This window comes from Cimex lectularius, unplaced genomic scaffold, assembly GCF_000648675.2.
Source record: "Cimex lectularius strain Harlan isolate CLEC.00 unplaced genomic scaffold, Clec_2.1 scaffold2, whole genome shotgun sequence".
Taxonomy (NCBI): domain Eukaryota; kingdom Metazoa; phylum Arthropoda; class Insecta; order Hemiptera; family Cimicidae; genus Cimex; species Cimex lectularius.
Genome location: NW_019394219.1, coordinates 4,602,182 through 4,616,006, shown reverse-complemented (window position 1 = coordinate 4,616,006; position 13,825 = coordinate 4,602,182). Strand labels below are relative to the sequence as shown.

Below are 13,825 nucleotides of genomic sequence, written 5' to 3'. Positions count from 1 at the left end.
TCACGAGCGGGATTCGAACCCACGACCTTCGGCGAATTCGGGTTCGAATCCCGCTCGTGACACTAACTTTTGCATTTCGACCAAAACCTTACATAAAAAGAGTAATTAATTGAAAGAAGTAATTTGGTCAATAGACCACTAAATATGGATTTTTTTTATACAGCTTTGTCCTTAATCTACAGTAAAAATACCAAACAAGTTAATAAATTATCGATAACTGAAAGTAAACAATGACATTTGTATTAAAACTTAAAAATGCTAAGTCTCATGTGCACTGGGGTAATCCATGGCAGCTACTGTTAATTCATTACTAATATAACATTCCTGACCTACTTATAAAGATTAGAATGTGTCCGGAAGATTGCAGTTCAAAAGATGTGCCAATTTTCATTAAAATGTGTCCAGTTTGCAAGAAATAAAAATAATAATCAATGGGTAAAATAAGAGGTCGTCATCGAATCGTCTTATATATGAATTCTCTAAAACATGGCAATTTTTAAGACAATAAACTATCGTAGCATCCTGAAAATTGGGTTCAGAATGCTATGTGGTAATGCCTAATGGTTCGCTTAATTATAGGAAATTAGTTAAAAATGAGGATTATTTTCGTGTTTTCGCCTACCGTGCGTAGGGTCGTTTGAAATAACGGCGGGAAGGCGCAAAGAATTCTGGGCCGATACAGGACCCGATAGAAGACCCTGCCGTCCGGCCAATCGGCTCGCCGGAGACGCGGCTTCTATTCATAAGCTTTATTGAACAAGGTTTCGGGCAATCCGCGCCTCTTCTTCCCAACGTAAACCGACGGATTTTGGTCCGGCTTTTCTCAACGTTTTCACGGCGATTTCCCAAGTTTTCCACCGGAAAACCGGCCACGGCAAGGGAGAATCTCGACGAAAGGACATCAGTGCCATATTTTATCAGTAAGCGAACTTTTAATACTTGCGTTAACCAGTTTTTCCTCCATATGTGCCACTTTTTTTTGGTGTTGGTGCGGGTGGTCCCTTTTTGTTGCTATGCGAAACAAATTTGGTTTTATTGAATTTTTTTTAAATATAATCGTGTTCAGGTATGGTTTTTTAATCAATTTAGTGCATGTGACAAAACCGAGACACCTGTGATACCGACTCTTCATATAATTATGATAATATGAAAAGCATAACATCTTTTTATGAAATATAACATTTAACATACACATTAATCTCTATAGAAATTGGTTCATATTATAGCACACTTCGCTTAGTAAGTAGTTTATCTTTCTTTTTTCTGACTTAGTTTTATGCCATTAACATAAGTTTTGCATGATGCGTAAATTATTTTTATGTTTGTGTGGTCAACTGGTAGGCGGGAGAGTTTTCCGAGCAGTGAACGGTCCACGCCCAACCTCCCCGAGCATTCGGCGGCGTGCTGCATCCCCGCCGCCTCATGACCCGGTTCAGACGAAAAAATAATCAAATTTCAAGTTTAAAAATAATAATAATCCGAAGTTTTGATCAAGTTCATTTATCATACAAATATCACAAGAGAAGCGGCGTTTTAACCCGGGTGGGGGATCGGTCCCAAATAGAACGGGGGAAATCGATCAAGTGATACTTCCATCAGCATGTGTCAATTAGGAACGGAAAATTCGCCCCCGAGATGTTTTCCAAGTTAAAAAGCATCTTTCAAACCTTTTAAATCCTACTCTTATAAAAATTATTTAACAATGATTTGCTTTTTTTTTATCATTTGGTGAAAGTGTTAGAAAGTCTTAGCAAAAAGTAAGGATAGGGATAAAAGAGGTTGTCACAAGGCCTTCTTCCCCCGATCTGAGTAGATCTACTGTTTTTCCATCCTCTATATTATAACTCTCTGGCCGGCTTCAGATTGTCAATCAAACTCCATATCCTTGCATTGCTTTCCTCTCCTGCTTGCAAGAATATAGGTCTATATAACGTAGACCCTCACAAAAACATATGTGATTTGCTCTTCTTCCTGGCCGTATCTGCACAGTATTTCTTCTGTCTGTACTCCTATCCGGTGCATGTGCCTTCTTAGGTGGCAGTGCCCTGTCAGAAGTTCCATCCAAATTTTTGTGGCAAGATGCTAAGCCTAAGGGGCTTGGGACATGGAAGATTCATATTAGCTCCTTTTTTTGGCTTCTATTACCTGAATGTCCAGGGACCCTTTCAGATCTTTTACTCCTATTCGTACACAAATTATTTAATAGCGTTTTGTTTTTTATTAATTGGTCAAAGTCATGGAAATTCTTATGAAAAAGTAACTGGGGTGATTTTCTTATTATCATTAAGAAATTGACGGTCTATCCGTGTCATGTAATATTTAAATGTTACATTCCCGCTAGTTCACAACAAATTGCAATTCGGTCGTTTTGCATAAATTACGATGCAGCCTTCGATCAGCAAGCAGACAGGACACAAATGCTTTTTCGCTTGCAATACCATGCACGTTGCCTGCAGAATGGTGGAAGGGGGTCACCGTCTTGCAAAGGACTCGGCGTCAAGGTCACGCGACTCGGGCATCGCCAAATCCCTAGCGAAACACATTAACAACGCTTATCGGTGTAAACACAGGTTGTCGACTACTCAAATAAATTAGGAACAAAATCTGAGAATCACGAACAAAATTGGAAAATTGTGAATGCGGAGATAAATGCATCGGATAGACTGGCCAAAAATAAAATACGGCTACAAATATCGTTTTACACAAGATCGTTTAGGAACTCTGTCGGAAAATTATCACTAAGCCCCAATAATTTACAAGAATGAAACTGCTACATAACGTATTTAAAAAAGTCGAAAGAAGACCATTCTCAGAAACTTGGAAATATACAAATACATTTAACTCTAAAAACACACATTTACATGTGCCCATCTTATACAAATTTGTCGTTTGCGCCATTCAAAACCCTCTTTCAATTAAAACAACGAGTGTAGTATTTAGTGACCGATAATTAATCATTATTTGGAAATCGTGAGATGCCCTAGGATGATCTAACTAAAGATCGAAACGTAGACACAATAAAGAGAATGTTTTTCTAAACCTACATCACATAAGACCGCATCTCACGATCTCCAAATAATCATACAAAATAACCCGACATAATCCACCAAAAACGCCGACACACGCACCCCACCCCTACGATATTATGAAAGAGACACACTGAAGATGACGAAATTCCGAGACATTTCTGATAGACCAACTCAGAAAGAATAGGCAAATGACCTGCAAGGATCAAATTACAAAATATAAACTCTTAAATCCCCGGCGAAATATTTATTCGCATATTTTACACGTGGACACCAATGCAGCTAACCAATAAAAATAAAATCGCTGAGGCACTAATTGCAATGCCAAAAATTACTTTTCTAAAGTTTTAATAGCACTTTTAAAACACAACAACACTTTGATCAACTAGTTAAATAACTATCTATTTTCAAAACTTCAAAAGGCAGGAGCTAAAAACTCATTCGCTGACTTTAATGATTTTTTACTTTTTAATTAATAACATTTAACGTTGTCAATAGGATATAAAATTGACTATTCAAATAAATTTGTGATTTAATATGTTTATTTAAAACATCCAGCCAAAAAGTCCCTGCTCAAATACACAAATCAATAACTGTGTGACTAAATATTCTGAAAACTTATATTATATTAACATTTTACGCTTAGTCGGGGTCAACTCGATCAGTCTAATAAATTTGGGTCTACACATAATAAAAACATCCAACTTTTTGGCCTTTTTAGAATTACTCACACTTACCGATGTCATCGCAGATAAACAAATAATTTTATACAATACTTCTTAAATCAAGAAACTAAAAAGTCCCTTGGTAAAATATTTATCAGCCGACATAAGCTTAGGCTTTTTTATATGGTTTAAATTAATAACATTGGAATTTTAAACATTGTTTTATATCATTGTATCAAATCGACTACGCAAATAAATTTTGACTAAATAAAAAAGATTAATTGTGTATTAATAAATTAGTTTGTGGGTTTGTTGGTTATTTTCCGGAAAAGTCTTAAATTTCAATTCACCTTCGAGAAAATCGATTCAGGACCTCGTCAACCGTGCGGAGACGTAGAAGAAAGTAACTTTAGGATAAGTTTGCCGTTTTCCTCGTTTTCAGTGTAAACGTGGAACTAAAATAATCGGGTTGAGAATTAGGGGGAATTTTGCTGTACATTTACATTAAATTATGTGTAAGAAATTTCAAGGTGCTATAACAGGTATTTAAAGAGAGAGAGAATGATCGACAGGTTCACAAAATCCCATCGAATCCATGACAGACTGATTAAAATCAATATCGCGCAGTATACGCAATTTCCTCATTTTCCTAGGTCCTAGTGCAGACAACTACTGATCCACATCTACAGTCATGCTTTCCAACTTAATTTTGGGGTGAAGTTTATTTAGAACAGAGATCAGCTTCTATCCGATTAAAAGTGGACGTCAATTTCAACCTGTGCAATACGGAAAGTTTTGCTGTATGCCCACTTTATTTCTAAATAAGTATCGATTAACGGTCACTAATCACCACACATTTATTTCTAATTACTAAATTAAGAAAATGCTGCCACCGGGAAACTTCACTTCCAATAAGCCAATTTCGAAACCGAGATCCGTACATACACGAAAATTAAACATTACAACCTGAAATTAAATGTTAGAAAAAGAACCGTACAGACTAACTCATTTCTTTAAAACATCGGGAACAAAATAGCGAATTGGAGACAATCAACACCATTTGAAAACCTTTGAGACATTATAACATGAAGTGCCGATAAAAATATAACATTGTCAATAACAAAAAATTATGTAAGGAGTACAGATTTTGGTCCTTATTGAACACCCTGCTGTGCCTGTCCTTCTTGTACTGTCTGTTTGCCATCTACAGTGTGTCACAGAAATATCATAATAAGTACGTTGATACTATGTGGAACATATCTCTTAATCTGTATACTTTTACTTTTTTTATTTACTATACTTTTTAAAGTAATTGTATCTTCTTAGGAGCTATAATTTCTTCTACCTTTCTCGACCTAACACAATAGAAGACATGCCAGCGTGGAGTGATGAAACAAAGTGATTGGAAAAGACCAAACTAAAGGCCCATCACCTTGCAGACCCCAAGAGATAATCTAAAAAAGGGGTTGGGGTATTCAAGAATATCGTTTAGCGATGATGACGATTCAACTATTGAACCCTAAATATTCTGGCCGACTCCATGACCTACACAAACGTAAACTTACCCTTTCAATATTTTACGTAGGTATAAAACGGGTGCTACCTGCACAATACGTATGCATTGACAAAATCAATGACCTGACGATCAAGTTACGCGTTTCATATTCGGTTACCCGTGTGGGTTTAAATGAATCACGTGGATTCCAGATAACTACGCGTGTGCATTTCATCGGTTTTATTTGAAACCACCTGCTCTTTATTCAGTCTAGTTTCATCTATTCTTTACTTTTTTTATTCTATTTAGAAGAGAGTATTCAACGTGGAATATCTTACGTCGACTACCTTTGTAAAAGTTGAGGTGGTTTTGAATAATAGATTAAATTCTGGCCAAAAACCTTTGCATTTTGCTCAGCTATTTCATTATTTCAACCTCAGCTATATAATTACGTACTTTTATTTTATATATTTAAATAAATCTTCCGTGAGGTTGATCAAAAATACATATCAGATTTCGATTATAACCTTGCATCCTTCTTATGCACGTACACCAAGCTAAATATAGTTAAATTCCGTGCATTGGTGGATCGATAAATGCAAACAGTTACCGTGCCACTTTGCAACCCCTTTGTAAAACGCAGCCCCCGCCCTGCTACTTCATGCCGAGATAAGCCGTTTTTCTCGGTCAAGTTCCCAAGGACTTGGGAAGACCATAAAGCCGTCCTTCATATTTGGCCTTTTTTAATTCCGATACTTTATGACGCATTCGAAAAACCTGACCAAATTGTTTTCGGAAGGACCTAGGTTATAAATAAATAAAGATAATTATTCTAATTTACCGTCGTCCTGTTATAAATAAAATTTCCAACATAAAATTACTCCAAACTTCCTCGATGGTTTCGTTAATTGATGTTTCAAACTTTCTTTTATAATTTATATTCATCGCCAGACCGTTTCATATCCGCGGGATGTGTGTATATGGATACGAGCTAAAGTACGAAAACCTTGAAATACGTGTGCAGCCTTCTGGGTGAAATCTTTCCGAAAGCATGAATAATTTTAATTCTCTTTGAAGCTGTTCAAGTGTATTTATAGGCCTTTGACGGTCTCAAGTTAGCGTCCTATAAATAACAGTGTTACGAGGTGAAACCAGACAATTTATTGTTCAAATTGTTCACTTTTTAGCCCAAAACGGTCTCTTAAAAACTGTTTATTAACAGTTGCCATAAAGAGTTGGTTTTATATTTGCCTCGTACCCAATTCACAGCCATTTAAAAATGTCCTGGAATGTAAACCGTTAATAATATACCACTATATCGTAATGTTTGTTTTCCTACTTCACTCCTGTTCATTGTAGATTTTGCAAACCACCTTAATATTTGTCGTACCCCAAACTTCACAAATATCGAAGTTCATCGGTCCGCCTTGGCTCGTTAATATTTATTTCGTAGGGAGTTTTGGAGTAGTGCCATCAACACAGATGTTCAAATTTATTGCAAGCCTTCTTTCAGAGTAACTTTTTCAGGCTTAGTCCTAATGGTTAAAAATTAACTTCATTACTTACTAAATCTCGTATGAAATTGGCTAACCAGCGACTTGAAATTTAAAACAAAATGTCTTGCAATAATCATGTTTTTTCCTTATTCTGAGGTATCTAGCCACAGTAAGAGTAAGGTCAAAAAATAACATGGTATAACGTTGTGTTTTAATTATTCATTTGTAATCAATATGTCTCATCGTCTGTTTATAGAGTATTGATGACATTCTTCTAATACGGCAAAAAAGTACAATTTTATTGTTTTGTTTAACCTCCGAACTATTAATATTGATTCTTGTAGCGATACATAACATGTTTAAAAAGAGTTTCTCTATTGTTGTACTATTCCGTCCTAAAACGCATAAACCTTAACCTTCTTTCCCATTTTATTTAAATTATTCACTTATGTAACCCTTCTTGTTCCAGTATGTCCCACACGTTTTATAGTGTATTGTTTAAACAATGGACATCCTTCCAATGAGGCATAATTTCTGACCTTTTTATGTTTTGTTTTAATCCTACGGGTCCTTTAGCGAAAATATAGAAAGTGTGGTTTCTTCGGATAACAAAACAATAAATTGTCACATTTAAATAAAAAGGTTCAGTGATGTATTTACCTTGATTGCAAACGTTGTACTTTTATTTATTAAATTAATTGGTAGCTTTTTCCAATCGTTTTGACCTGACTATTAATGCTATTTTGATCCGTTCTGATGATGGCGTCTGATAGATCAAAACAACGAGACTAGACAGACCAAAATTATTCAAAACGACGAAACTATAGGCAAACCGACCCGCAGACGTTATTTGCGTATGGTCAGTTTGTTAGCCTTGGCCTATTCAAACACTACTGCCGATTTTTCATCCAAAAATTGTAGTAGTCTGCACTTGTAGTTCTTCCAGATGTTTTCGTATTCCTATTCACCGTTGTTTGATCTGTCAATACCGTTTCGATCACCGTCGTCAAACGTCCGAACGATGTCTACAACAGTCTGTAATATTACAGGGAACTAATGACGCCATATTCAGTAGTGGGTTTTAACCAAGTTTATTATTAAAAGTTGAAAATGATGAGAAGCCGAACGTACCCGAAAAGGGATGGACGCCAATCCTTTCCCTGCTTTTTCAAAATTTCCAGCCATGTGAATATGGTCGGCTCCTTTGTGTCTGCCATATCTGTTTTACTGCTTGCTATAAATTTCTGTTTCTTTTGTTCCAGAAAATGACTGACAGGAAGGCAGTTATAAAAAATGCTGACATGACCGAAGAGATGCAGCAGGACGCAGTGGATTGTGCGACGCAAGCTTTAGAAAAATTTAATATTGAAAAGGTAAATTTAGTCTTGTTTGCGAATTTCTATACAACACAATACCTTATTATATGCTTTTATTGGGATTGATAATTGAAGGCTAATGTTCCAAATTTAGATCAAACTCGAATTTGAAAGGTGGAAGATAAATTGATTTTTCCACAAAATCAGAATTGAAAATGGTCAAAATTATTGTTAAAAACAAAAAGACACCGTGTAATTTAGCATGTGTGTCAAAATCCGCAAAAAAATTATTTTGCTCTTATGTTAGCATCAATCAGTACGCTGTATCTTTGAAAAATAGATAAATTCATCATGAACTTAATGGAGACCTGTGGGGCGAAGGTGACCGCAACGGTTTAGGCGTTGACACAGCGCTCATCACTGTAAGGTAAAGGTCCCGGGTTCGAATCCAGCAGCCCTGCATTCGAACCCGACATACTTACAGATGGGTTCTTTTTCAAAAACACCGGCACCCCGAGTTGCAAACTCTCGTAAAAAAAAAGAGAGTGAGAGAGAGAGAGAGAGAGAGAGAGAGAGAGAGAGAGAGAGAGAGAGAGAGACAGAGACAGAGAGAGAGAGAGAGAGAGACAGACAGACCTATGCTGGCTCGATTGAACGCTCACAATCAACATATTTCTTTTGTGTTAACCGTTTTCTTTTTCAGCAGCTAGAAATAATCATAAAGAAATATTCCTTATCCGTTTCTTTCGTTCAGCTTTTTCAGCCCCCGTTCGATAAAGACGTCTAAATTTAGAACCCCTTGAGCCGGGTGTACATGTGGATGTGAAAGCTGTGGAACCCTAATCTTCTCGTTATATCGTAGATCAGTCAGCAGGATGAAACGGTTCTACACCTCCGGCTATGAATATTTCCGCCAAAGGGTGCGCGATTTATTTTATTAATAGACTTCACAACCAACTGTTGATACGGCCCCGTAATTTGAATGGGTCGCTTACGCCGAAAAGGGATTAATGAAGGTCCAGAAATGGGAGTCTTATTCAGTAGGTTGCTTTCATTCCTCGTTTTCCACCATAAAACATTTTTTTGATATTTTAAAAGTTGTGTTTTGTCTTTTTGAAAAGATTAATATTAATGAATTAATAATAGACAAAAAATACCGGCGATATTTTTATTTTGCCGTTTACTTCACTAGACTGATCATTCACTAGAAATTTCAATACCGAAAACAACAGGCGATATCAGCTATTAAAGTCACAGATCAATTTTCGCAAGATAAAATCTCAAAATAAAACCCTTTGACAGTACAGTTGCATAGACAGAAAAGCTCTTTGTGTTTTGTCTATCTGCAGATTTCTTTATATAAGGTTGAGTGAGCATATCAATTCACATGAGTCAGCATTAATTAAGTATCAAGTGTATCAAAGGTTTATGTTTATCTGTGTTTCAGGACATCGCAGCGTTTATCAAAAAGGAGTTCGACAAGAAGTACAACCCGACCTGGCACTGCATCGTCGGTCGAAACTTCGGCAGCTACGTCACACACGAGACAAGGCACTTCATCTACTTCTATCTCGGACAAGTCGCGATTCTTCTATTCAAGAGCGGTTGAGAATCTCACGAAGATTAAAAGAAAAGAAAAATCTTTATCTTTTCATCACTTTTTCCCCTTTTTCCGTTTATTAAGTGTAACAAACGAGGTGATGATTCATTCAAAATCGTAACAACTAATCTATTTATTTTCCGAAATATCTCTTTGTCGATGTTGCCCAGACTTCAATTTAAAAAATGTAATGAACATTCCTTGCTAACTGTTTCTCCTCTTTCATGTTTTCCCCTTTGATTGTTCAGATTTACAAAGACAAATCTCGTTGTCTTTGTTACCTTCTTGTTAAAACGTCTTTATAAGAAAGACTACTTTATCTTTTAATTGTTCAGACTTTGAATTGAAGATTTTTGTCTATTTTCTATCCGATTGAAATTTTATTTTTATTTAAAAAAACTACAAACTACATTTTATTTTTCACTTCTTTTTCTCACGTTGTTCCCCATTCCATTGTTGTTTTATCCGTCAACATATTAATAATTATTGTTTGCCATTAAAATTTTTATATAAGTTGAACTTTAATTTAGTAAAAATAAAAAAAGCAAATTGGCTATTTTATTTGAAAAATAAAATTAATCCAATTTTTATTATTATATTTACCTCCCATCCAACAAATACATGGTAACCTGATATATTTATTATTTGTTACTAAAACGATTTTTTAAAAAAGCACAAGCAAAACTTAATTCCAACCTTAACACTAACTTATGGCCTAATCTTGCCTTGATAATTAATCACGACCTATATAGTTTGTACACAGTTTTAAATTAAAACTAGGTGGTTGAATAGACGTATTTATCTATGTAAAAAATAATAATAATTGTCCTCTTGACATGATAATATATTAGAAAAGAAAAGAACCGTTTAAAACGAAATGTCTTTTTATCTGTGGATCCAAGTACGAAAAGCCTGTTCACATGTACAAAAGTAGGTTTCACTAGCGACATGCACTCAATATACACCAAGACCTAGACACGGCACACACCTAATCACCGTTGTAGATAGATTTTATAGCTTTTGTTCAAATACGAATTAACCCTAGATTTTTGAATACCTAGCTTTTACCTTTACATTTTACTTCATTACTGCTAGAAGTATATACAAATTTGTATTTTATTCAATAATNTATATTAATATATAGACAAGTATAGTTTTCATCTATTAGGTTTCGTGGTCCGATTGACCAAATCAATTCTTTTCAATTAATTAATCTTTAATTAGGTTTTGGTCGAATAAAAAACCCAGTGTCACGAGAGGGGTTCGAACCCACGACCTTCGGCTAAATCCGCCGCTGCTCTACCACTTGAGCTATCGTGACTTCTAGCCACTCGGACACTAACTTCCTATCTCAACCCCACCTTTTTGAATTTTTCCTCCTGCCTGAAATATGGCAAAAAGGCGTCGTAATTAGCCGAAGGTCGCGTGTTCGAATCCCGCTCGTGTCATTGACTTTTTTATATCAACCAAAACCTTAATCAAAGTTTAATTAATATAGTATCAATTTTGGCTAGTTAGTAACTCGTTCTTGGCGTAGGGAAACCTTTTCTTAGCCTTCTCTTTTAAGCTGAAATAACGCGAAGTCGTTATATATTTTTTTAATATGTATTTTTGCATATGAATTGTATATTTGAGATAGATTTAACACCTTTCTGCATCTGTGCAATAGTCTCGGAAAGATGTGCGTCGAAAATTATTATTCGGTTCACTTTCTGTACAATGGGATACATTAAGTGAACTACAACAAAAGATATTTATTAATTCCGAAACATTAATAAAAGAATTTATAAAAATATTATTAAACATCTTTAGTAATAACAAAATAAAAATTAATTGGCCCGAGATTTGATGATAGGACGCGTACAGCCATTGTCCTACCTTAAATGTAAGTGCATAAAGGCCAGTAAAAATTATTATGTTTCATAATTAAAAATATTATCGGGTATGAGTTATATCATCTAGAGAAAAGGTTAATTTCTACTAACCATTTTTTCCACAAAAAATATAGATAAAGCAAATGATGGATTATTAAAGGTCAATAGATGACCACGCCATGCCCAGAGATTTCGACGTATTCAAGCTGTCCCATGCAAGTAGTCTGCACTTTAGTCTTATTCTCCATTTTATTCCAGAAATTTCACTTTTCGAATTTCATAGTCCTTTGACAACGTTTCCCCATAAAGTAAGTTCTAAGCATTTTCTTATCCACTCAGATGAGGGCAGACTTTCCTCTTTATTGTTTGGTTTCCTGAGGTGAAAAGTGGGCTATATAATCTTATAATAGTACACATTTGCAAATAGCCAGTAATTGCACCCTTTTATGAAATTTTACACAAAACAATAAATCTTGCACGCTGAAACGGACTCCTTTTTCAAGGTTGATCTGAAACAATCGATAAGAGACCTGGAGAAAGCGTTCTACTACATCGCTCTCTGTCACCGGATGAACCTTCAGCTGACGTTCGCTTTTTTCTGACTTTCATTTTGAAATAATAAATTCCAAAAAAAAAGAAAAATAAATACAGGGTGTCCCGTGCATATCCATCAAAATTCTACAACTCAAATGAAACTAAAAAGTCCTTATCGTCCATAGTTTTCCAACCTTTCTCAATTTTTTCACTCATTTGTCCCAAAGCCCCCATATATCATAAAATATAAATCATATTGTAAATTGTAAATCTGATTGCGTCAATGAATTTTTTTTTTATTGTAAGTTTAGGTTCGAATTTCTTGGTTCCGAAAATACTGACGGATGATCGGCGCTTACAGAAAATTTGCCCCTACTAAAGATCTTATACTCTTATATCCTTATACATATTGTACAAGTCAAACTTCAGTAAAATAGTTTTGTTGAAATGTTCCTCCGTTCAGAAATTAACTGGCTCGTTTAAAGGCTTACCCTTTGCGACTATCTGCCGTGCTGGAGGGTTCACAAATCGTGTATATTTATAATATAATTATTTTAAGTTGTCCGCAGCTGAATTGCACATTGCACGTTAGCACGACTGATTTTTTTCCGAAAGACCAGTTCTCCCAATTAACAGAAAATAAAGAGGCTGGAGTGAATGTGTAGATTCACTTTTTGAAATTTATGGTTACACTCACAGATTTGTTGTACACAACGATCAGGATTTCAAGATTTTCTTATTTCGTTATAATCGTTATTGTTTAGGCATTCTTCAACTTTAGAAACGTATTTTTGGTGTTCAACAGCTGTACTATTTCCTTCATTGGCTTTTAAAATAACGTTGTTACTTTTTTATTTTATATCAATAGTCCTAATTGTATGTGGATTATTTAATTTTTTGACGTTTAATTTGAATATTAAAGGGATTAATATTAAAGAAGAGAAAATTCGAAAGGTGGGGTTGGGATGGGAAGTTAATGTCCGAGTGGATCGAAGTCACGATAGCCCAAATGGTAGAGCAGCGGCGTATCTAGCCGAAGATCGTGGGTTCGAATCCCTCTCGTGGCACTGACTTTTTTTCTCACCTAAAAACCTTAATTAATTGAAAGACCACCTTTGGTCAAGCGGACCACGAAAACTAGTGCATTTTATATTTGTATTTATTTCACTACAATCAACCGATGAACGAAGGGACAGAGGTTTCGTTGGATCTACTTCTGTTTTTGTGACCTTCAACTGTCCCTCCTAAACATTTATTCCTTCTGATGTCAAATACCAATTTAAAAACCCAACCAGAAAGCTCGTTTGACTTCGTTACCTACAAGAATTCTCAGTAAAGTCCCAACAAAAGCCATAGTAGCCCCACCCTTTATAATGTGCTCTCCGTACTCTCGACGCCATAGAAGTTTCTACAGTTCAACCAGCCCTAAACCTTCCGTATCATCAGTCCACTGCCAAATCATGTTAAACTCACAGCAAATTCTCATGAGTACCGCGGTGGCAGGTTATAAATACTCAGATGAAAATCACCATTGAAAATAATATTGACATAAGGCATGTAGAACTATGAGGTTTGACGGAATCAAACTAAATCTCCGCAGAATCCAGACCCTACAATTCGGCAACTATTTCTCCGTATAATCTATGTTTCCAGCTTTAACGACCTAAATGTTCCCCTTATAGAGTTGCAAGATCCAGCTACAAAAAACTCCATAGTAACCTGCAATCCCACTTTAACAAATTTACTCTCAATAATTCTCCTCGTGGACCTTTTAATTTTATCTTTATGTGTTTGATCGCCTCTCGTAGTGAGCTGCTTA

At 35.5% G+C, this 13,825-nt stretch overlaps 1 protein-coding gene across 1 annotated transcript; it reads left to right on the top strand.

Annotated features, from left to right (window-relative positions):
• The first annotated feature begins 742 nt into the window (after window positions 1-742).
• On the top strand, window positions 743-10,391 carry LOC106666832 (dynein light chain 2, cytoplasmic). Its single transcript, XM_014394312.2, has 3 exons — window positions 743-920; window positions 7,945-8,055; window positions 9,446-10,391. Exons 2-3 carry the CDS (start codon window positions 7,948-7,950, stop codon window positions 9,605-9,607), a joined length of 270 nt encoding a protein of 89 aa, XP_014249798.1. The 5' UTR covers window positions 743-920; window positions 7,945-7,947; the 3' UTR covers window positions 9,608-10,391.
• Window positions 10,392-13,825: the final 3,434 nt, after the last annotated feature.

What these genes read in the sequence shown, in the direction of transcription:
- LOC106666832 (XM_014394312.2), top strand. Translation starts at nt 7,948, where the DNA reads ATGACTGACAGGAAGGCAGTTATAAAAAATGCTGACATGACCGAAGAG. An exon ending in AAAAATTTAATATTGAAAAG is followed by an intron (nt 8,056 to 9,445) that starts GTAAATTTAGTC and finishes TCTGTGTTTCAG; the next exon opens with GACATCGCAGCGTTTATCAA.